The sequence below is a fragment of the Triturus cristatus genome, chromosome 8 (assembly GCF_964204655.1).
Source record: "Triturus cristatus chromosome 8, aTriCri1.1, whole genome shotgun sequence".
NCBI classification, from domain to species: Eukaryota; Metazoa; Chordata; class Amphibia; order Caudata; family Salamandridae; genus Triturus; species Triturus cristatus.
In genome coordinates this window covers 191,183,139-191,206,288 of record NC_140591.1, presented here as the reverse complement: position 1 = coordinate 191,206,288, position 23,150 = coordinate 191,183,139, and the positions used below count along the sequence as shown (strand labels likewise).

The window sequence follows — 23,150 nt, the reverse complement described above, 5'->3', positions numbered from 1 at the left end:
GCCCGAGCCAAGGTCCACGAGCCGAAGGGGGTTCTGGGAAGACCGCGACGGCGCCCCGTTAGTCCTTCGGGCGGTTGGGGGGCCTGACCAACCGGGGGTGTGCCACAACACGCACCGCCCCTGTCAGAAGGGGCGGGAGTAGGAGACAGATCACGTGACCCAGTGGATGATCTGAAAATAAATATGTGCCGCACTGCCGGGCATCGACCCACCGTGCGTGCCGGCTCACCAGGCGGGCGGAGCAGCGAGGGGCTGCTTGCCCTGGATCGCCCGTAAGATAACCCATTTATCGTCATACTTATGTTGTATGAAATAAACCTGCAGCAGTTCTTCACCCACAATGAAATTGTCAGTGTAATCCTTGGGTGACGTCTGTGCATGCGTGTTGAATGAAGCGGATGACGGTGTGGTCACTATGCCGCTGCCCGCGTCCCACGCAGTGGGACATCAGCAGGGCAGCTCTCTAGTGGCCGCCCGTCGCAGCCTTCCCCCTCCCCCTTCTTCTGCCTCGCGCGCGAGGCCGCGCCCAAGGAGGAGATCTCCCAATGAGTGTGTAGGTGGAGGCGGGCCGTTAGGGGGGAGAGGCTAGCCTCCCCCTACATATGCGTCCCTCTCGCCCAGTTCCTCCTCTGCTTCCTGCGCGCCGCTCCTGCCCGGACACGCGTATTCCCACCCTTTCCGCTTACCCTGCGTGGCAGAGACAGCGCGTTATTGGAATGCTTTAATGTTTTTCTTTTGCGTTGCAGGCGGAGTTACAGGGCGATCTGGAGGCAGACGGGTACAGTAAGGGTACCTCTGCGACAGGCGGTACAGTAAGGGTACCCCTGTCCGGCACAGTAAGGGTGCCCGAGCCAAGGTCCACGAGCCGAAGGGGGTTCTGGGAAGACCGCGACGGCGCCCCGTTAGTCCTTCGGGCGGTTGGGGGGCCTGACCAACCGGGGGTGTGCCACAACACGCTCCGCCCCTGTCAGAAGGGGCGGGAGTAGGAGACAGATCACGTGACCCAGTGGATGATCTGAAAATAAATATGTGCCGCACTGCCGGGCATCGACCCACCGTGCGTGCCGGCTCACCAGGCGGGCGGAGCAGCGAGGGGCTGCTTGCCCTGGATCGCCCGTAAGATAACCCATTTATCGTCATACTTATGTTGTATGAAATAAACCTGCAGCAGTTCTTCACCCACAATGAAATTGTCAGTGTAATCCTTGGGTGACGTCTGTGCATGCGTGTTGAATGAAGCGGATGACGGTGTGGTCACTATGCCCAGACACGGGTCCTTTGCTCAGTGAGCGATAGAACTCCAGTTGCACCCCACTGATGAGCCCAAGTAGAGCGAAATTGGTTGGCTGACTTAACGGTAACGAATCCCCACGGTCAAGATCAAGGGGGTGAAAATGCCGGGAGTCAGTTAATGAATATCGATGCGGCTGAACGCTCTCATCCGGACCTGGCTGGTGCCACAGGGTGCATTCTGGGACCAGTAGTTGTATCTGACCGAGTGGAGGAGGCCGCTGGTGATATGCTGAAGACTGGTATTGCACAAGGGGGTGCAGCTTGTGGTAAGGCAGGGTCCAATCCAGACAATGACCTAGTAGATAAAAATGTTTCCCTGTCAGACGCATCCACGACTTCTGATGATGATGATGATATCACCAGCAGGGATTGGGCTGAGTATGAGGCCGGATCAGTCAGTCAAGGAGAGATTGATGACTGTGCAGGGGGGTATATGAATTTGGCTCCCTCGGGTGGTACAGTTCGGAAAAGTAAGACTTTAAGTAGACAATTGACCTCTATGGGCTCCGCTCTAGCCGAGAATATCTCTGACCCCCAGGTAGAGAATTTGCTCTGGGATTACTCATTTTCTGCTGCACAGCCTTCTGTCCTTGGTAACGCTGACGGACAAGGGATTCTCACCACAGGTAATCCACCCGATTCTGTGAAACCAATAACTTTAGAGATGATCTATGACACGATGTTGTCACACAGGGCTGAGACCAGGCTTGAGAACGCTAGAACACAGGGGGCTTGTCGCAAACTACAAAACGCTATTAGATGCCTAAATAAGAAAAGTGCCGAGACTGGTACCCGAGTAAGCGAGACAGAAAATCGCATATCTATCTTGGAAGATGAGTTATCGACACAGAAAGGAATGGTTGACGAACTCAAGAAACAGAAAGATGACGCCTCCTGGAAATGAGCCGAACTTGAAAATCAGATGCGGCGTAATAATTTACAAGTTTTGGGCATTCCGGAGGGGGCAGAGCAGGCTGATACGAGACAATTTATCATCCAATTATTTGGATAGGCATTTCCGGAGCTTCCTCAATGGAAGTGGGAGATTGAAATACAGAGAGCCCATAGATTTCCTCTCCACAGTAAGCAGCAAGCAACCCGTTCTGGACATGAGCCTGCCCTTCCTCGCGCTATTCTGATCTCAATTAATAACTTTCTAGCGAAAAAGCTGTTTATGATTTGGCCAGGCCGAATCAAAAGAGATTTGCTAAGGGAGTTCATTTTTTTGTTAGACCCGACTTTTGCCATGAAACAGTTGTTCGTAGATGGCAGCTTCGACAGCTGATACCTTTGTTCCAAGCTAAGGGGGGGCAGGCGTTCTTACTTAATCCTGCAAAGCTAAAGGTTGTATATATGGGTCAGAATAAGTTTTTCGTCTCTGAGATACAGGCTAAAGAATATTTAAATCAATTGGGCTCCGGGCGCTGAAAAAGCGGTGTGGTATATGTAGATATGTTGATTCGTTGATTAGTTTATGATCTATTTTCACTAAGGGGGGGGTGTACCGCGGGAAGGGTCTCACCCGCTTCCCATCGTTAGGGACCTAGGTCCTATTGCCTCAATATTGGGAGGGCATGGTGGGGGGCGGTTGGGTGGAGGGGGGGTGCTAGGAGGGTGGGCAAGGTTTGGGAAGAGGGGTGGATGAGGAAGGGGTGGGATCCGGAGGGGTATAAAAAAAAAAGGAAAAGTATGTTCCACAAATTGAGTTTGGACTTCTATTTTTTTATTGCTGTGTTAGGTCTGTTTTGTTTTTGTCGAATGTTATACATGATCGAGATTTTTCTTGAGTGGTATTTCAACTTGCGAAGTTAATGGCTAACTTGAAACTAAAAATTGGTACGTATAATGTCTGTGGCCTCAATAATATTGATAAACGGAAGAAAATGCAGGCTGAATTAAAAATCATTAATCCTGATATTTTGTGTATTCAGGAAACACACATTTCTTGGTCCCATAGGCAAAAATTAGCTGATTTAGGATATGTTTTATTGGCTGCCTCTAAACAATTGGATACGACAAGGGGAGTGGCGATATTAGCTCGACCCTCTTTAGTTAAATCAGATCGATCTTTGGTAGATATACATGGTCGTTGGGCTATTTTAGAATGCTTAGTGGGAGAGATACGGTTTACTTTATGTACCGTGTATGGATCTAATTCAGATGAGGCAAATATTTTTGACTATCTGAATGGGGAGCTCGCCTTATGGCCCTCACCACTAATATTTTGTGGAGATCTTAATATTCATTTGGAGGGTGGTTGGGCGAGCTCCTCTTTTCAGATATATAAGGGTCGTAAGCCTAGGGTTTTCCGGGCATTAAGGAATTTGGTTAGCGTCCATGGGTTGGTTGATGTTTGGAATTCCGTATGCCCGCAGGATCCTGGGCACACGTTTTACTCCTCACCTCATAATAAACTATTTCGTCTGGATTATTTTTTTACTCCTGCAGATTGGGCCTTTGCTAGTCAAATTCAAGTTTTTCCTAGATTATTGTCTGATCATGCTCCGGTTGTTATTTCTCTCTCCAACATTGCTATCACTAGACATATTAAGGCTTTTTCTTTTGACAGGAAGCTCTTGTTTGATACCCTTTTTTTGAGCCACATGAAAAAATGGATCCCAGACTTTTTTCAACTTAATCAAGGTACAGCTGAGTCTTCCGTAGTCTGGGATTCTTTTAAGGCATGTTTCAGGGGAGAGGTTCTTAGTTATGGCCTCCATGCACAAAAATTATGTAAACAGAATATGTTGCGGTTGTTTACTCTATTGAGGTATGCGGAGCTAGATCTTTCAGCCCAACTTCGGGTAGTGGCTGATCCCAAGGATAGTTTGGATAAGTTAGCTTGTTGCAAGGCGGACATTAATAGAGTATGGGCCCAAGAGATTGCGCTTAAGCATCCTCTTTATAGGAGGCAGCTACATGAGTTTGGGGAGTCATCAGGGAGATATTTAGCCCAAAGAATACGTGCAAAAAATCATTCATCAAAAATTGATTCTATTTATAATGACCAAAACACATTAGTTCACGAGCCGCAGGCTATTATGAAAGTATTCCAACATTTTTATTCGGATTTATATAGCCAGCCTGATATTGGTGATCTTCCTTTTGATCTTAGGCTACCTCCATTAGAATGGGATAAGCTCGATCCTGTAGATGCGGAGAGATTAGATACCCCATTTTCTATTGAAGAAATTGAGCAAGCACTTTTTAAACTGCTTTCTGGTAAGGCGACAGGACCAGACTCCCTCCCGACGGAGATTTACAAGGTCTTTCTTGCGGAACTCCGGGAGGAACTGCTGAATACTTTCCAGGCAGCTAAGATGGGATTCTCGCCCCGATCACGGGATCAAGCACATGTAGTCATATTCCCTAAGAAAGGAAAGCCTCCTGACCGGCCAGGATCTTATCGACCGATATCTTTGGTCAATTGCGATGGCAAACTTTTGGCCAATCGAATGGCTCCGCTGGTTGCGGGATTAGTATCTCCGCAGCAGCATGGTTTTGTACCAGGGCGGGGGACAGTTGTCCATATTAATAGGGTCATTGCACTTCTCGACGTCGCGCAGGTCGAATCCAGATTTCTGGGTCTCGTCCTGCTTGACCGGGTCTCATGGGGTTTCCTATGGGATATAATGGCACGGTCGGGATTTGGCTCTGGATTTATTCGTGCCTTGCAGGTTTTTTACCAGACTCCTACGGCAAAGATATGCGCAATGGGTATCAAATCGGAGGAGGTTCAGATTAGCAGGTGGACACATCAGGGCTGCCCCTGCTCCCCGCTTCTCTTTGCCTTTTATATTAACCCAATCATTAAAATGCTTGAACTTGACTTACAAATTCCCCCTTTTGTAGCCCAGGATATACCGTATAGTGTTCTCGCCTATGCGGATGATATAGCTGTGGTTACGTCCAATCTAAATTTTGCTTTACCCGCTATAGAACAACTAGCGATGTGTTTTGGCAGATATTCTGGATATAAGCTTAATAATACTAAGACACAATGTTTATGTACTGACCGATCTATAGCTTCCGACTCTAGGATAGTGGAGGAACTAGTGTATTTAGGTATCAAGATCAGGCCCAACTTGGATGATATAATCCTGGTTAATTGGCAGGAGATTTTGGATAAAACTAAATCTGCTTTGGATTCGTGGCAGAGTCTACATCTTACCTTGGTAGGCAGGTCTAATTTGTTAAAAATGATTATTCTACCCAGAGTTCTTTATTTTTTTCGAGCCGTTCCTCTTTTGGTCTCTAAACCTCAGATCTGCCAACTACAGTCGTTATGTGAAAAATATCTTTGGGCCCCAGGAAGGACTCGCAGAGCCTCTCGGTTGATGACGTTACCTTTTGCCCGAGGAGGGTGGGGAATCCCGGATTTTGCACTATATCAGATTTCTTGCTTGCTCCGTAATATGCGTATTTTGTTAACGGGTGAGGCAGTTGCTAATGTGGCAATAGCTCCATCGATTTATCAAATAGCGCTTGGTACATTTGCTAAAAAATGTTTAATATCTGAGATTGATGGTAGTTATTACAAACGCACTCGGTTTAAAATTATTATTTCTGCTTTCAATGTTTGGAAATCCGTCAAAAGAATGTGTAATATCCGCAAATATACAGTATATACTCCTCTTACTGCACCACATCTTTTACCTTCCATTTTTGGAGATTCAGTTATGCGATTTTGGTATTCTAAAGGGATCACAAGTCTAGGGGATTTCATTTCTAAGGAGGGTGTCTGTTTTTCTTTTGACGCACTCAGACAGAAATTTGACTTACCTAATAATCAATTTTTTAAATCTCTTCAGATTCGTGATTTTCTTAATAAGCGCACTACTCAGTTGACACCTATCGGTATTATTGATGTTGTCAGATCTCAATCACGTACAGGATTTATTTATCAGGCGCTTTTAGAAGTCAGATCTGATGATATCGATAAAATAAACGAGAAGTGGAGATGTAGGCTTTCATCCTCGTCTATAAGTATTCAAGATTCTATTAAGACTGCCCATTTGGTTTTTTATTCCGAGTCATTAAAGGCTCAACATTATAAAACTATCTGTAATTTATACCGCACTCCGGCGGTGATGATGCAATGGGGCAGTTTGTCTCAATATTCTAATTCTGGGGAATGTTTTCGTTGTGGTGCATGTAAGGCTGATATAGTACATATTTTTTTCTCCTGTCCCTCTTTGTCATCCCTTTTTAATCAAATTACAAGCTTTCTGATTTATGTTCTGGATAAACCTGTCTCATTGTCATCGAGTTTGATCCTATTAGGGATAGGGGGAGAGTTTACCCGTGGCCATCCTCTGTTTGAATTTCGTTATTTTCTTTTTATTATAGCCGCTGTAACACGATTATCAATAGCGACAGCTTGGCTTCAACCACAGGCACCGAGCTTTGATTTATGGCGCACCAAGTTATTTAATTTGTATAATCTGGAAACTAGTATGTATTTGCTTAAAAAACCTCGTAAAAGGAAATTTGGCCTTACCATTTGGCGCCCACTAAAAGTTTATTTAAAGGATTAATAACTGTGTTTTGCTTTGATTTATATGGTAAGGGGGGGAAATCTCTGTTTTGTACTGTCATGATATGTTTTTTTTGTCAACTACTTGTTATTATTGATAACGTGAATTTCTTTTTTCTTTTTGTGGAACATTAATAAAAAAATTTAAAAAAAGAAAAAGAAAAGAAGTCTCAACATAGCAATGTTTAGAAAAACTAAGCACTATTCAACTACTAACCAACCTCTTAATGTTATACATCATAAAGTGCCAATTTAAACACTCCATCCTGATAACAATTCCTACCTCCGCAAGCAAGTGAGCTTCCAACTAGTTTCCTCCTCCTCCTGATTCGACAAGTTCGACCTCTGCTTCGTATCATCTTGGAAAAGTGATCTACCGATTCTTTGCATCTACAAAGATTAGATGAATAGAACATTATGTTCTTTTCAAATATTTTGCACAATACACAATTTCAAGTCACAACTGTACTCATATAAATCAGTCAACAGTTCTTATGATTTCCTGGAATTCATGACTACAACTAACAGGTTGGTAACATGACTTCTTTCACATATATTTATATATATTTTAATTGCATCATAATGTATATAAATTGACTTTTGGACCGAGCATACAAAGCAGAACATTACTCGAGTGTCAACGTATTTCTTGTTGAGTCAACAAGTTGATCACATCTAGTCATCTAGTTTTTTTTAAAAAAAGACAACCATCTGCATTTAATCTAGATAAACCAGCAGGTTCTCAAGATGTTCATAAACAGCCTAAGATTTATAATAATAACCAATATCTTCATCGTAGATAGCCTCAAAAATCTCTGAATGGTCTGAAGATTAATTCCCTTTGCATTATAATGCTGTCATTGCAGTTTAAATACCAGGAAACGCCACTATGCAGAATGTTCAATAAATGCTGTGAAGAAATCGGACCCCTACACAGAAACCATGTAAAACAGACAACCCTAGAGTTGTCACAGAACATGTCACGAGTGATTTAATATGCAAGGTCATAAGCAGTACGTTGCGGAGGCGCAAGTTATAGTTAGCTCTGGTGAATTTCCGTGTTTTTTATTTTAGTTCATTTCATTATGGTCACTGACATATTCACCTAACTATAATGTTACTTTAACCTTTGGTTTGTTTCAGTGAATTTTTAAGGGTTTTTTCTTTTTACATAAAGTAATATTTTATTACCATACGTGGCCACAGGACCTTCTGTATTTTAAAGGGGAGTGGGGCCACCTGGCCCCCATCCTCAAGCCTTATTAGGCCCTGGGGACTCCATCCCCCAGGGACTATGTTTCATCGAAGGGGAGCGGGAACGCGTGGCCCCTCTCCTCGAGCCTTATTAGGTCCTGGGGAGCCCATTCTCCAGGGCCACTAATAAAGTTAAAGGGGAGAAGGACCGCGCGACCCCCTCGCCGAGCGTTTTCTGGCCCCGGGGACCCTATTTCCTGGAGCCGCACTATTAAAGCTGGGTGCCCAGGTGCCCACCAAGGGCACCCTCCATACACTTGTTGGGGGATGCCAGGAGAGTCCTAGAGCTCCCACGACCCAAGCCGACGCCCCGCATGGTGTGGGAGCCGGCATTTCTCCTGCCGCAGGGAGCAGCTCCTAATGCTTCTACCTCCGGGCAGGAGCAATCATTTTGATTGGTTTCCCTGCCCAAATTAGTGCAGGCCGGGAAACAGATCAAAAGTCTGCTCCCAGCCGGCAAGAGTATTTTTAAAGCTTCCGGTGGCTGGAAGCAGACTTTGGGTTTGCTTGGCAGGAGATAAAAAAATGCTGAGTGCTGGGATGTGAGGTAGTGTGTGCCCACCCTCCTTTTTGTTTGAAAAGGCTCCCTTGAGCTAATAAGCTGACGAGCTCTGGTTGATGCATCTGCACCCTGTGAATTCTACAGCGACCTGAGAAGACTTTGGGCAGCATTTCCACCACCCCCAAAAAGACTTGCTGCGCTCTACTGATGAAGGACTAAATCTTGTCTAGAGATATACAGCACTGGCTGCACCAACAAGGGTGAAAAACTAAAGACTACCACTGAAGAAAGGGTTATCATGCACTGCATTTACCACAACACATTGGGGCAAAATGAGTGCTGGGTCGTGAGGCAGTGTGTATCCACCCTCCTTTCGATTGAAAAGAACCATATTTCTTGTTGAGATACTTTTTGCAATTACACATATCTAAAAAGAGTGCAACTTATTTTACAGTCTCTCTAGGGAGAAAATGTATGAACTATGCAGTTTGCTTGGCTGTAAAAAAAGATCTACTGAATGACAACCAGCAGCCTTTACACCAAGTTCTCCCTCAAAATGCTGGTCTCTCTTGGTAAACAAAAGATTTTCAGCTACAGTTATTGGCAGAATGATTACTGCATTACAATCAGATGCATGCCGTGTATGTAGGAAGCTCTGACGCAGCTCAAAACAAACCTTAGAGTGCAGCTTAGAAGAAACTTAAGTGTAGAAGTACTCCTTTATTAAGGGACGTACAAAATACACGTAGTAGGGCAGAGTAGATAGAGTGGTACATTCACCACAAAGAGCAAATGCTGTCAATCGTAAGTGAGAACTTATGGCAAAGAAAAAAAGAGTCACTCCAGGAGCACCATGCCCCCTGGGACCGCTAATATGTGCTGCTGGACCACAGGTAATGCATGAACCGCAATACTCATGGGGCTGGAGGGCTCCCCTATAAGAAAGGCTGTACCAGTGTTCACCCACAGCACTGCCTCCTCTCCCACAGCCCAAACCATACAAGACTCATACACCTCAGTGAATGGATATTGTGTGTGCTCCTGAGCAGGTTGTCCTTGCTAGGAGGTGAAATATGTACGTCATTTAATCATTCCTATTTTTACCACCTGGGCACACTGAGCAAGAGATAGCAACGTGGACACAAGGTCATTTTGAATGAAAGATGGGATAGTGTGCTATAAATGAAATTAAGAGGTGCAGTCTTAAAGTGTGGGTGAGGGGGAGGGAAGGGGATTGTGGGAGGCGGGGGGTGAGGTTTGGAGATCCTGGAAGTCTACACCAGCATTGTAAAGCTCACTTGATCTGCACTAGTGAGGATGGAGTTTGTCTGCTGCACCATATGCTGGCTTGGCATACGCTGGCCAGCAGGGGACAGGCGAACCGGAGCTATTATTGTTGCTCGTGGGACTTGCCTGGAGGCCGCTTTTTACAGGCAACTTGTTATGTCTCGCCTGGCTATCGCATAAGCGATCGCTCAGCGAGACTTATGTAGGGGCTTCAGAAAATGCTCCCAAAGGCTTCCTAGGCGGATCGGGTGGTGGTTACGCGCACAACCACGCGCATTCCATTTGCCACCAGCTACTTCCTGCGCGTGCGCCGCCTCGCGCATTCAGAGAGATTTAGTAAGGGGCACTAGACCTTAGGAATGCGGTTTATGGCCAGTGCATGTGAGGCATTCAAGCGAGAAGCTGGCATCTGGCTTCAGACTTGAAAGCAGCAGACTGCTTTCGCCAGTGCGCGCTCGGCCTCACTTCCTGCATCCCCTCTTACAACAATTAACTTTCGTTATAACTCACACCCCATATGCACGTTCCCTCCCATCCTTCCTTTGATGTCCGCTTTTCTTGTTGTTTACAAACCACGCCGCACACTGCTGCACGCCGCACACTGCTGCACGCCGCACACTGCTGCACGCCGCACACTGCTGCACACCGCACACTACCGCACGCCTCACACTGCTACACGAAACACTGCTGCACGCCTCACACTGCTGCACGCCACACACTGCTGCACGCCACACACTGCTGCACGCCAAACACTGCTGCACGCCAAACACTGCTGCACGCCACAAACTGCTGCACGCCTCACACTGCTGCACGCCTCACACTGCTGCACGCCTCACACTGCTGCACGCCTCACACTGCTGCACACCACACAATGCTACACGAAACACTGCTGCACGCCACACACTGCTGCATGCCACACACTGCTGCACGCCACACACTGCTGCATTACTCACTGCTGCATGCTGCACGACACTGCTGCACGCAGCACACTGCTGCATGCCGCACACTGCTGCACGCGGCACACTGCTGCACGCTGCTGCACGCCACACAGTGCTGCATGCCTCACACTGCTAAACATAAATAAAAGGCATTGTAATTTTGCAATGCCAATAGCTCAAACTCTTATAAATGCGAGACCTATTGCATTGCAAATACTTGTTTTGGTGAAGGCTTAGTCCGCGCACCCCCAGATTCCCCCACCGCCTGCTCCTATATTACAGAGACAGGATCTTCTTGAGAAATTGTTGTCCAGGCAGACGCACAAACACATAGGTGCAGGTTTAGATCTGGGCATACAGCTAATGGGTCTGCCAGGGGGACGGAGTAAATTAGTTTGCCCCCAAGGTGGGGAGGCCATCCACCTAATTTATAATTGACCACCAAGCAGGCTGTCATTTATAAAGTCATTTGCTCGAACCACCGTCACTGCATTTTACTGTTTTCTACAGGAGTACGTTGAAAGGACGCAGCTCTGTAGCAAAAAGTATTCATTTTTTTTTTCCAAAAAGAAAATCCTGAAAGGGAATTTCCTTTTTTTTTTTTAAACACAAAAAAGTAATGCTCCCCTCGCTATGGGAGGCTTCTCTCCCATGGTGGGGGGGAGCACTATAATGGTTTTACTGTTCCTTACTGCTAGTTTATACTTGGCAATAAGAAAAACAGTAAAGAAAAGGACTATATGTACGCCCATCTAAATTGGGCAGACATACATATAGCCATTTCGCCGATGGCCCTTACTCCCCAGAAGTGTCGGAGAAGTTAGGCAGTATAGTTTCCGCTGTGGCCAAACTAAAGGTCCGGCCGCAAGCAAATTTGGCGGGCACACCTATATATTGGCGGGGAGGGAACTCTGTCCCTGTTACGACAGAGTACCCTCTACGCCAATGTGTATATCAGGCCCATAGTTTTAAAGTGATGTGGACTGAAAGACGAGACAAGAGTCGATTTTCAGAAAAACGCAGGTGGTAAGTGGCTTTCTTTTCACATTACTTCACCACAAAAGGCAATAAATGGATGTATAGGACAGGGGAGAGGAGCCATGAAGTGTAGGAAGGGCATATGGATAATTCGAGATTTGACAAGGTGAGGTAAAAGAGATAGACAAAAAGTTTTTATGACGACTGCTCTGGCAAATTGAAGCCAGAGGCTGGAAACTTAAAATCAACCAGAGGGCATCGCACGGCAGTGCAGAGAAAAAAAAGCCCAATTTTTTGTTTTAAATAAGCATTTACACAAACATGACTCTCAGAACTCCTTTCAGAGGGCCACAGGACATGCAGGATTTCCTTGGCCCAACCGTTTTGGTCGAGGCCCTTTAATACTGATGTCCCACGGCCCAATCTACCATGGTGTACCCCTTCTGCACTTGACACTGAGAGGTAGCTATGGACTAGCAGTCCAAGGCTCCCTCGGGTGAGGGGGGGAGGCGAGTGTGGATACAGTTTAGTGAACATGGCTCATAACTCAAAGAGCACACATCAATGTCAATAAATGAATGTTCAGTCAAACACTTTTTTTCATATTAACAAACAGTATTTTATTTCTAACTCTATGCAATCAAGGAAGCATTACAACATTCATAAGCAAAAACATAATCCCCTTGATGTCGGGGCTCTAGTGTTTCATTGCTAAATCCCTGTCCCACGTGTTTCTTGTAATGTGTTTGGGGTTATTCCCCATTCACTGATGGTCGCATTCCAGGGACTGCTCAATAGTAAGCCTTACTCAAGAGTCCACTCAGGCTCTTAGAAAGTAGTGAAAAGAGTCTTTGGTGCCATAGCACTTGTAGCAGCGAGTCCCCTGGGGTTTGGTAGGGCTGTAACAAGTCTTACCTGCTCCAGCAGAAACTAGGCATTCAGCGTGTCAGCAGGTACCCTGACCGTGGGCACCCACAATGCTCAAGTCCTGCTCGGTCGAGTCGGGCTGTATGAAGATGCGAGACAGTACCCAGCAGCTGCAGATTCTCCTACAGCAATCAGAGGTGCTCCTGGGTATTCCATTGGCTATGCAAGTTCAGCGGGGAGAGGGGGACGAGTCGGGGTGTATCCTGGCACTCCCGTTCTGGTCCCAGCAATGTGGCGATGCACACTTGGCATCCTCCTCAGTCCCCGGGACAGGTCTGTGGCAGTCTTGATGCTTTTTTCGACCAACGGCCTGTGGCTACTCAGTTTTCTAGGCGGCGGCCTGGACTTCACAGCTCACATGGTCCCAGCAGCCCCTCCTGGCTTGCTGCAGTACCTGATAATAAGGCGACGGTCTCCTCTGTACAGCCGTCTATACAACGGTGACCCCTCCTGGCTTTCGGGGTCACCAGTCTTGGCACTTGTCGGCAGCAATAACTTCCATAGCTGCGTCTCCTGGCATACGAAGGTCGATGCAATGAATCTGTACAGGTTTCACTCTCCCCGCACAGCATACAGTTCATAGCTCTCTTCATGGTGACCACCCTCTCATGGCATACGGGGTCGCTGACCTGATACTGCACACAGGCAATGACCTGCTTGGTGCAGCAGCCATCTCCTCACACCGGGAGTCCTCTCGACAGGGCTCCCCAATGGACCTCACTTTCCTCTTCCTCACAGGGCACACTGATCTTGGCAAGCAAGCAGGCATTGGTGCTCCAGGCTCCGGGGCAGGTGGTCTGGTTAACCTGCGTGATGTCCCTCACCCAGACCTAGGCCCCCATTCCTAGTCACAGGCAGAAGCCTTACAAAGCTTCCCCTCCTCACACAGAATGTCTGGCTGCTTGGCAGATAACAAATTTTAGGGGTCTCAACCTCCCCTTCTTATAGTTAATTTCCGAACACCTAATGTGATTTAGGGTATGGGTCTTTGACGTTTTACGTTGGTGTTCTGCTTCTTTTGAAGCATACACTTTTCTTCACCATTTGAATGGCTGTCTGTCACAGCAGGTCGGACTAGAAAAGCTGATAGTCCCACAACGCAGGCCATGGGAGTGACTAGAGTTCACACCCTGATTTCCTCCGCAGTGATATGTGCATCAAAAGGTTAATCCCAGGCTTCGAGCCCTACTCTTTATGATTCCGTTATCAGCCCAAACTCCTTCCTGAAAATATGTCAAAGCCCTTACCTTGTGATCTCTCAATGAATCAAAGAGCACCCTTTGAAGTGTACAGGGCAAGTCGCTCTTTCCCTTCTCCAGTGTGTCCCACCCAGCTCATAGTAATGCAGCAAGACACAAATCTGTCTGTGGGGACTAAACTCCTCATGTCTTCAACATGCAGGCCTGCCTCTCCCAAAATGGAAACCAAGGTCCCCCAGATCTTGTACCATTGTAAGCACACTCACACTCAGTGTACATAGCAGGGCTCGAAAAATTCACTCGACCGCTTGCATTTGCAAGTCAGATTAATTCAGGACAAGCTATTTTTAGGTCCTACTCGCCCTTACTGGCGAGTAGGAATACAAACTGACACTTGAACTGTGCCTCTGAAAACAGGGGAAATGTGACAAGATAGCAAGATTTAAAGGCATCTTTATTGCTCACAAAGTAAATGAGCAATAAAAATGCTTTAAAATCTTGTTAACAGGTCATGTGTACTGATCACAACAAAGTTTGGTGCCACCACAGCACTCGTGCTGTAGCCTTCCACCATGATGAGCGTAGTGCTTTGGGTGCCCCTCCCGGTCCACAAGACCGCAAACCGTGAGACATGCCTATGTCATGGCGCACACACATTTTTGCCTCTGGCAATAAAAATCAGCATTAAGGATACAGACAACAGTACAGTTGGGCCCACAGGGCAGGGGTACACGTCCATTACCACGCAGAGGTCTTTTCTATCCTAACAGAAAATGGCCACAGCTACGAGGTGAAGTGCAACCAGTCCTCTCTGAAACCTTCACCCATGTGTGACAGGTTTGCTATCACAGGTGTTGCTGGGTCAAGATCTTTCTCTTGACAATCACCTTGAAAATGTCCCACTGTGTGGCACTTAATGTAAGTCACCACCTTGAACGTGGAAGGGCTTCCTTGCCTTCCCTTTGACTGATGCTCCGTTCCGGATACGCCATTACCATTTGCATGGTTCCTAGGCACTACACGAATCCCCTGAGAATTAAGCTGACCCTCCCTCTCCAGTTTGTGCAGAGTTCTTCTCCCCCTTTGGCTTAGAACTGTGCTGCTCTAGCCCTTTGTGAGCCCTGTTAGCTAACCACTTTTCAGCTAACACTGTACGTTTTGTTGGATCCCTCTCTGTCAGATCCGACAGGCATTGACTAAGTGGATTAGAGCACTCCTCTGTGAGTCGCTCTGTCACCATCTACTGGTTAAGGGACTGAAAATCCTTGGCATCCACCCCTCTTACCCACTCATTACAATCATGCAATACACAATGAATCCAATTATTAAATGGCATACCATCCGCTCTCTTGTGCGCACGGAATCTTTGCAGCTATTGAACTGGCTTCAGCCCAAACCCCCCGATGAGAGCTTCTTTCATTCATTCATAAATCCTCTGCTCTATTCTCCCAATGACAGCTGTCGCTTAGCTGAAATTACATTTTTAAAACATAGGCGTTTACACAAACATAACCAGCATTTGATTTTGAACTAGGAACCATGTACTCAATTCTCTGGAGTTTCAAAAAAAGCATCATGAGACAGTAAGGAAAAACAAAGGTTGACACCTTTGAAGAAGACATGCAGAAACTTTAAGAAGTGAGCTTCACGGGTTACTCTTGTGAGTGTACGTACCTGGGTCTGAAGGACTCTTGTGAGTAAACTTAGTGTGAGAACAGTGGACTGGAATTGAGGATACAGGGTGATAGAGGTTGGCTGCATGCAGGGGAACATAACCTGAGTGACTATGACAAACTACTTTTGAGTGAGGGTAGTGTGAGGATAGGTTGCCTACGAGTAAGAATAGTAAACGTGTGTATTTATGAGGTACTTCCACAGAACAAACCCAGCCAAAAGGTGGCGGAGCACTGCACAGGGTCGAAGTCCAGCACAATGTAAAGAAGTGTCAGCAGAGGCAGCTTCTCTATGAGCTGTTAATGCATTATAATGCACTGTGTGGGTGAATTGCCTTTGGGTAAGGATGGCATGAGGGCAATTGAGTGGGTGCCTGACAGTAGCGTAAGTTCGACTGCAAGTGAGTGGGATGGGGATAATAGTGAGGACAGTGAGGGTGAGTGAAGTGTATTGCCTGCAATTGAGAATCATGTGAGGATGAAACGGGTAGGTTATTTGTGAGGTTGGTGTTAGAATGAGCACAAGTACTGCTTGTTAGCGAGGAAAATCTTAAATTGTTGCCTGTGAGTGAGGAGAGTACTAGTGATAGAGATCCGCTGTCTGTGAGTGAAGATTGTAAAGAAGAAGGGTCTGCAGGAAATACAAATGCAAAGAGGCACTCAATTTGGAGATAGCTTTATTCCATGTTGTCAGGTCAGAACCAATACAAGAATGCCCAACGGCATCACAATCCTAACTCCCCAAAGCTTCCATACATTTGAAAAATGCCACAAGGCAAGGAACGAAATGACACGCGGCACAGAGCGAGACAGTCACGAGCTGTGACGGGAATCACACTCGTGACGGCCACGCTCCGAGCACTCAACAAAGATGGAGGGTGAAAGAGGTGGATATGATGCATATGAGTGAAAAATAGTGAAGGGGTGAGAGGGTAGGCTTCCTCTCAGTAGGAATGGTGTGAGGGTGAGTTCAGTGTCCACCTGCGAGTAAAGATGATGTGAGGATAAGTGGGGTGGTCTTGTGACCGAGCGTAGTGTAAGCGGGATGGGTTCCCATGATAATAGTGTAAACGGTTGGGCAGGGGTGCCAGGACTGATAGGTGTGCTAACGCGGAGTGAGTCTGTGCTTGAGGCCAGTTTAGGGGTTAGAGAGAGACCTACTTCTGAAGGAGAACAGTGTGAGGGGAAGATGGGTGAGATGCCTGTTAGTGGGGCTAGTGAATGGAGATTTCTGGTTAGAGGTCTATTATTGAGAATAAAGTAAGGGTAGGCTGGACATACCTGCCTGTAGATGAGTGAAATGTAAGCATGTGCGGAATCAGCTGGCAATCAGCGAGAAGAGTGTGAAGGTATATGGTGGGACACATTTGAGCAAGTATATTATGAGGGGGACTCGCTGCAAGTTGGGGGTGGTTGGTTGTCTGTGACAGAGTAGCATCTAGGAGAATGGGGTTGATGCTGCACACTTGGATAGTGCGAGTGTAAGAAGGATGGGCTGCTGAGTTAGGGTTAGAAGGGCTGGCTGTGAGTGGCAGAAGTGTCAGGGTGAATATGGTACCTGCCCACGTAAAAGTGTGAAAGCCTCCTGCACTGCCTGTAAGAATGAGAAGAGGGATTAATCTGTGACTGGCGCTAATATGAAATGGAGTAGGTGACCCATCTACAGGAGCGGGTAGAAAAGTGAACTTTCTACGCATGAGGGTGGGCCAAGGGTGAGCGCATTGGTGCCTGTGTGATGGTATAGTGTGATCTGGGATGTAAACACAGATGGTGTGAAGGAAAGTGGATGTGCTACATGTCCCTAATGAACGAACCCTGGCTGAAGGAGTGACTTAGCCCACCCCACTTTCCTTCCAAAACCTGCTTGTCGCCTGTGGGTCCTGAACCAGGCAGGGGGACCCTTTAACAGCTGGCACCCTCTAGCTGGTAGAGCACGGCCACTCTGCTCACTCTCGCATATGGAACCCACCTGTGTACCACTGGACACATCGGAGATTCGCACACAGCATTTTTGGACCCCTTCAACTCAAATACAAAGAACACTCACACTCTATACAGTGCACACCAAGTATCCAAATAAACCCATCATTCACCAGCCCATTGCTTGGGTAAAAATAGATCAACACTGTTTTGCATTTGAGAATACAGCTTACATGCAGTTCCTCATGCAGTCCCTCAATCCAAACATCAAGTTCAAAATCTGGGTGTCCTAATCGACGATCAATTGTCTATGAAGCAGCAAGCAGGGAGAGTAGCCTCTACCTGCTTCACTATCCTTAGATGGCAAAAAAAAATTAATGGATGTTACCTTCTTCCGCCCAACGTACAGTGGTCCAGGCACTTATCACCTCAAGGCTGGACTATAGTAACATCATGTACTTGGGTGCCTCTAAGGAAGTGTTACGTAAGCTGCAGTTAGTACAGAACGCCGCAGCACGGCTGCTTTGTAAGATCCCCAAAACTGCGTCTATTTCAGGCTCAATTCGAGAACTTCATTGGCTCAGAATCGAATGCTGCATTAAGTTTAAGGCTTTGAGTCTTATGTTTAAGATAAAACCTGGTAAGGCTCCTCCCTACTTGATGACTCTTGTTCACCCTTATGTTCCTTCCCGGACACTTCGATCAGCTACTCAGGCGAAGTTTGTCATTCCTAGGATGAAACTAGTGCGTATGGGCGATCGCTCTTTTTCCCACCTGGGTCCTTCTTTATGGAACTCCCTTCCGCAGTTCTCCGTAGTGAATCTTCTTATGAGATCTTCCGGAGAGGTATAAAAACTTGCCTATTTAATATGTAGTTCTCTTTCTTTTCTTTGTGCACTTTTCAGGTGGCACCGGGAAACCCTAGGGTAGCTGTGCACCTTATAAAATTACAATAACAATAACAATGCACTCCAGAGGATTCTGATATAGATTTGAGGACAAATCGAAGAACTTTCCATTGGTAATGTTTCTGAATCTTGAAACTCTGATAATGACTGCATAAGAACATGGAGGCAAAGTGGCAGCAGGGGATTCAGCGCATGGTCTAAAGATGTTGGCACTTGAAGCAATCCTGAAAACAAATTGACGTGGTGGTGAGTTAATCTGCTGCAATCGAGGCACATGTGAGAGTCTAAGAAGGCAATGCGGTGGCTTCATTGATTGGAGCATCAAGTGGAATTAAAGTCTTGTTGGCAATGCTGATGCCAGATACAAAAAATAAGATGCGCTGGAACATTTGCAACGGTTGCAAATATTCATAATAAAAATTCCCTGGGATGTTCGGGGCCTGGCTGTGGTCGGACAAACATGGTGTCCCGGTGATGAGCTCCGGCAACAGGTCTCCCCTTCCGACCCCGTGGTGGGCTCCTGCAGATGTCCATGAGAAAAGGCAGGGAATCGCTGGCGCCATGACTCATTGGTGCTTGTGGGACGGCCCCAGAGATGCCACGGAGGCCCCCGAGCATGACACTGGTCTGCGAGGAGGAGAGAGATGGATGTGATTGATCGCGGCCTCTAGGAGGGCCACCAAGTCTTAAACTGAGGCTGACCTTGCATCAATCGTGGGCTTAGCGAGGGCCAGGCCACCCCCACGATCCTGGGTGTTGCCATGTCGATGCTAGAAGGAAAGACGATTTCTCAATGAGAATCCCTGACCACCGGGAGATTATTGGCAAGGCAATGAATATGCTGGTGGCTTGCAGGGCCGGACTGGCCGTAGCGGGCACCGGGCAATACCCCGGTGCGACGCACGGGTGGGGACCGGTTTTGGGCCCCTGGGGGCCGTTTTTGCAGCATAGCTGCAAAATCGGCCCTGTAACAAAATCGGCCGTAAACCGGCCCTGGCAAAGAGCTCGGCAGCACCCCCAACCCCCTGCGTGGTTGGGCGGCAGAGCACTTTGCCAGGGCCGGTTTTGGTTCCCAGTCCGGACCTGGTGGCTTGAGGGGTACTGGGACTCAGCCTGACTGACAGCTGTCCCGAGAGGGTTATCTAAGCCCTGGTCGCTCCAACCAGCCCAAACATTCACTCAGCGTTTCCATGGGACCTGAGGTACTGGACAGCTGTAGCTCCATCTGTGTATGCCAGGCCTTAGGTCTGCAAGCCTATGCAGTGTTGGGAAGAGCATGGGCCCCCCGATTCGACTCCCCAGAATGCAAGGCTTGCGAAGTTCAATCGTTCCACCCATGTCCCCCTACCTCCGCCCATGAACAAGAGTTAGCACAGGCAAAGAAAACTTTCTGACTGTTGGGGAGGGGGGGGGGGGCTTTGGGCACAACTTCAATGTCTAAGTGGCTAGTGGGGTGCCTTAAATCGCCAATATCAGATTCACCCTGGCCAGGATCAGCGACAGCCTCCAAGAAGAGTGAGGGCTGACACACAATTACTAAGGGAGACCTGTAGTCTTGCCTGGGAGACTATGCCAAAATCTCGAACATGGTGACTACCCAGATGCAAGCCTAGAAAGCGGACCTGGCTTGGGGCTTGGTGGACGTTACCAGGGAGGACTGTGTGGCCACCACTGAAGCAGATATTGCCGCCATGAGCCAAGAATACAAGAAACTTTCAAAACTGGAAACTGAAGGCAGAATGCTGTGGGAGAAGTGCACAGACCTGGAAGGCAGATCCAGGCGAGATAATGTCTGCATCGGGAATGTGAAGGAGAAAGAGGAGGGCGACTGTGATCCAATTCTGCAGGTCTCTGTTTCGCTTTATCCTCGAAGAGAGTGAAACTTACGAGAGCCCTATTATAAATCTAGAAAATGGGAAGGCAACCAGAGTCTCAAATTATCTTTTCAAATTCCCAAAACAAGTTACAAAGATACAAAACAGATGGTCAGAAGTCATTTAATAAACCAGTTTGTGGCACAAAGTTTAATCTCTGGGCACAGGAACTTTTCAAAATTTTTATTCATATCTTGCAATTTCTCCAAACCGTGTTACAAAACAAATAGCCCACAAACTGTTTTACTGAATGACTCGTGACCCTCAGTTTTGGATCTTTGTAACTTGTTCTCAGAATTTGAGACTCTGGTTACCTTCCTATTTTCTAGATTTGTCATTTCATCTGGTTTGAGGTTTGTTGGCAGTCAGACCTCAGGGCGGTGCAGTAGGACCACAACTGCTGATCAACTGGAGGAATCCGGAGATCCCTATTATACCAGCACACAGAGATAACACACCCAGATCCTCACCGGGTGCCAGTCCGAGAGACATTATTGGACTCCTCCCTGCTGAAAGACAGCATAATGAGAGACGCTAGGAAAGTCAACCAACTTACTTACATTGTTCAACAGATTGATCTCTTCAAGGGTATATCTCAAGCCACCCTTGACAAGCAGCGTTCGTTGGCTCAGGTGAAAGTATAATTGTGCAGGTGACAAATTTGCTTCAGATGGGCCTTCCCCTTCGCCCTGTAACTCCAGATTGATTTAAAGTTCCACACAATACACACAACGGAAGAAGCTGAGGATATCTTGGGACAAGTGCAGGAGCACCCTTAATCGCCTGCAATGGAGGACAACAATCAACAAAGGCAGACCAGGTATAAATGGGAGAAACCAAGACCGCCCTGGCGAACAACATGCAGGTGACGATGATCTTGGTGTTTTCAGCTCTTCATGAAGATACTAAAGATTCTAAGATTACTTCAGATACTTATTTTTGATCCAGCCACGCGTACCATACCTCATAGACCCAGACCAATCTCACTTTTTCACACACAGGCAAGTCGCAGCTATCAGACATGTCCTACACATTATAGAAAAATGTCACCATAGGTGCATTCTTTTGGCGATCCAGTTGCTCTACGCTGAAAAGGACTTGACAGGGTCAGCTGGCCCTTCATGGTCCAGGTCTTGGAAAGGACTGGACTTGAACCTGGAATACCGATCTGGGTGCTGGCTAGCTACCAATCTCCAACAGTGCAGCTTCTAGTTCATAGGAAACAGTCGGAAGAGATCCCTTTTGTCAAGGGACCCTCGACGGGGCTGCCCTCTCTTTCCCCTTCTATTTGCTTTGGCCATTGACACCTTGGCAGCTACTATCACATAACACAAGGACATTGGCAGCTACTATCAGGCAACAAATAGACAATGGAGGGATGGCCTTCATGGGGGACCAACACACCATCCATCTGTTCGCTGGTGATATCCTCCTCACACTGACTAACCTGATACACTCCGTTCCCCACATTATGAAGGTATTGGAATCATATGGAAGGGTGTAGGGCTTTAAGGTAAACCTCGATTAATCCAAAATGCTCAGTGTGTTCTCTTTCAGACATAAAAAGCACCCTCGCCAGCATGCTCCAGATCCGCTGTGCTCCCAAAAGTAACCTTGAATACCTGGGGTTCTACATTACACCACAGCACAGCCAGCTCTACGGCACTAATTAACTGTGACTTCTACGTCAAACCGGACCTCCATGGATGGAAGAATTTGTATATATGTCTGAGTAGTGTAGCAGCAATAAAGCAACACATTCTGCCTAGGCTTCTATACCTCTTCCAAGAGCTGCTGGTCAAACCCCCTGAAAGCGACACGAAAACACTCAAGCAATATGCCTCTTTATCTGGGGCAGAAGGTGGGTTAGGATATCAAGGAACATGCTGCAGGCTTTTAGACATTCTGGGTGGCTGGGTCTCCCATACATTCGAAAATACTATAATCTGGGTGGCTGGGTCTCCCATACATTTGAAAAATACTATCAGGCAGCTCAACGACAAGTCCTCTTCGAATGGTCCATATATAAAAGAGAATGCCACTGGATTCACATGGACGCAGCAGTACTAGGTGGTGCCCCGTGGCTCATAACATGGCTTCTCAGATAAGCTAGACCCCAAGCCTGCTATGTATCCAACATCCTTAAGATGACTGCAGAGGTCAGGTATTGCTTGATTAGAGGGCAACGCTTAACCACCTTCCCTTCCTCTTTACCCCCTTACAGGGTAATGTAGACTTTTCACCAGGACTTACACCAGGTGACTTTGCTCATTGGTGCGATGGCAACTGTAGAATGCTGCAAGACTTCTTCCAGAGTACCCTTATTAAAGATTTCATCCAATGCAAACAAGAATTTAATCTACAGGAACTCAACTGCATGAGATCTCTCCAATTACGCCCTTGGGCCCTGCACCCCATAAATCACTCAGCAGCCACCAGAGTTCTCACCCCCTGGTAGAAACTATTCATGGTTTATACTGGTCCCAAGAGATTCATATTAAATATTTATGCTATTCTCGCTGATGTAGGGATATATATGAACTGGCAATACAAAGATGGTCAAGACTACTAAGAAAACCTTTTTATACGTCACAGTGGCAGAAACTCTGGAACAATATACCCTCCCTATGTAGAAGTGTTCAAAACAGGGAGACCATGTAGAACCTCATGGCACGTCACACCTGATAAACAGATGTACGACTCCCCAGCAGGTGGTCTGTGCTGGAGGGGGTGGAAACCGGGAGGGGGCTCAATGCACCTTTGGTGGTCCTTCCTCTCCAAGATTGTAGGCCTTTTTGAAGGAAATCCTGGCCCACTTTAGGGAGGTGGTGGGATATCCGCTGAAGCCCGATTCCGCCACT

General features: G+C 47.0%; 1 protein-coding gene across 2 annotated transcripts in view; it reads right to left on the bottom strand.

The window, feature by feature from the left end:
- Positions 1 to 23,150, bottom strand: part of SETD4 (SET domain containing 4) — a 93,569-nt gene that overhangs the window by 62,662 nt on the left and 7,757 nt on the right. For both annotated transcript variants that reach the window (XM_085621307.1, XM_085621308.1), the window contains exon 2: positions 7,113 to 7,219. In XM_085621307.1, coding sequence (XP_085477433.1) covers positions 7,113 to 7,188 — 76 coding nt within the window. In that variant the 5' untranslated portion in view covers positions 7,189 to 7,219. The remainder of the gene's footprint in view (positions 1 to 7,112; positions 7,220 to 23,150) is intronic.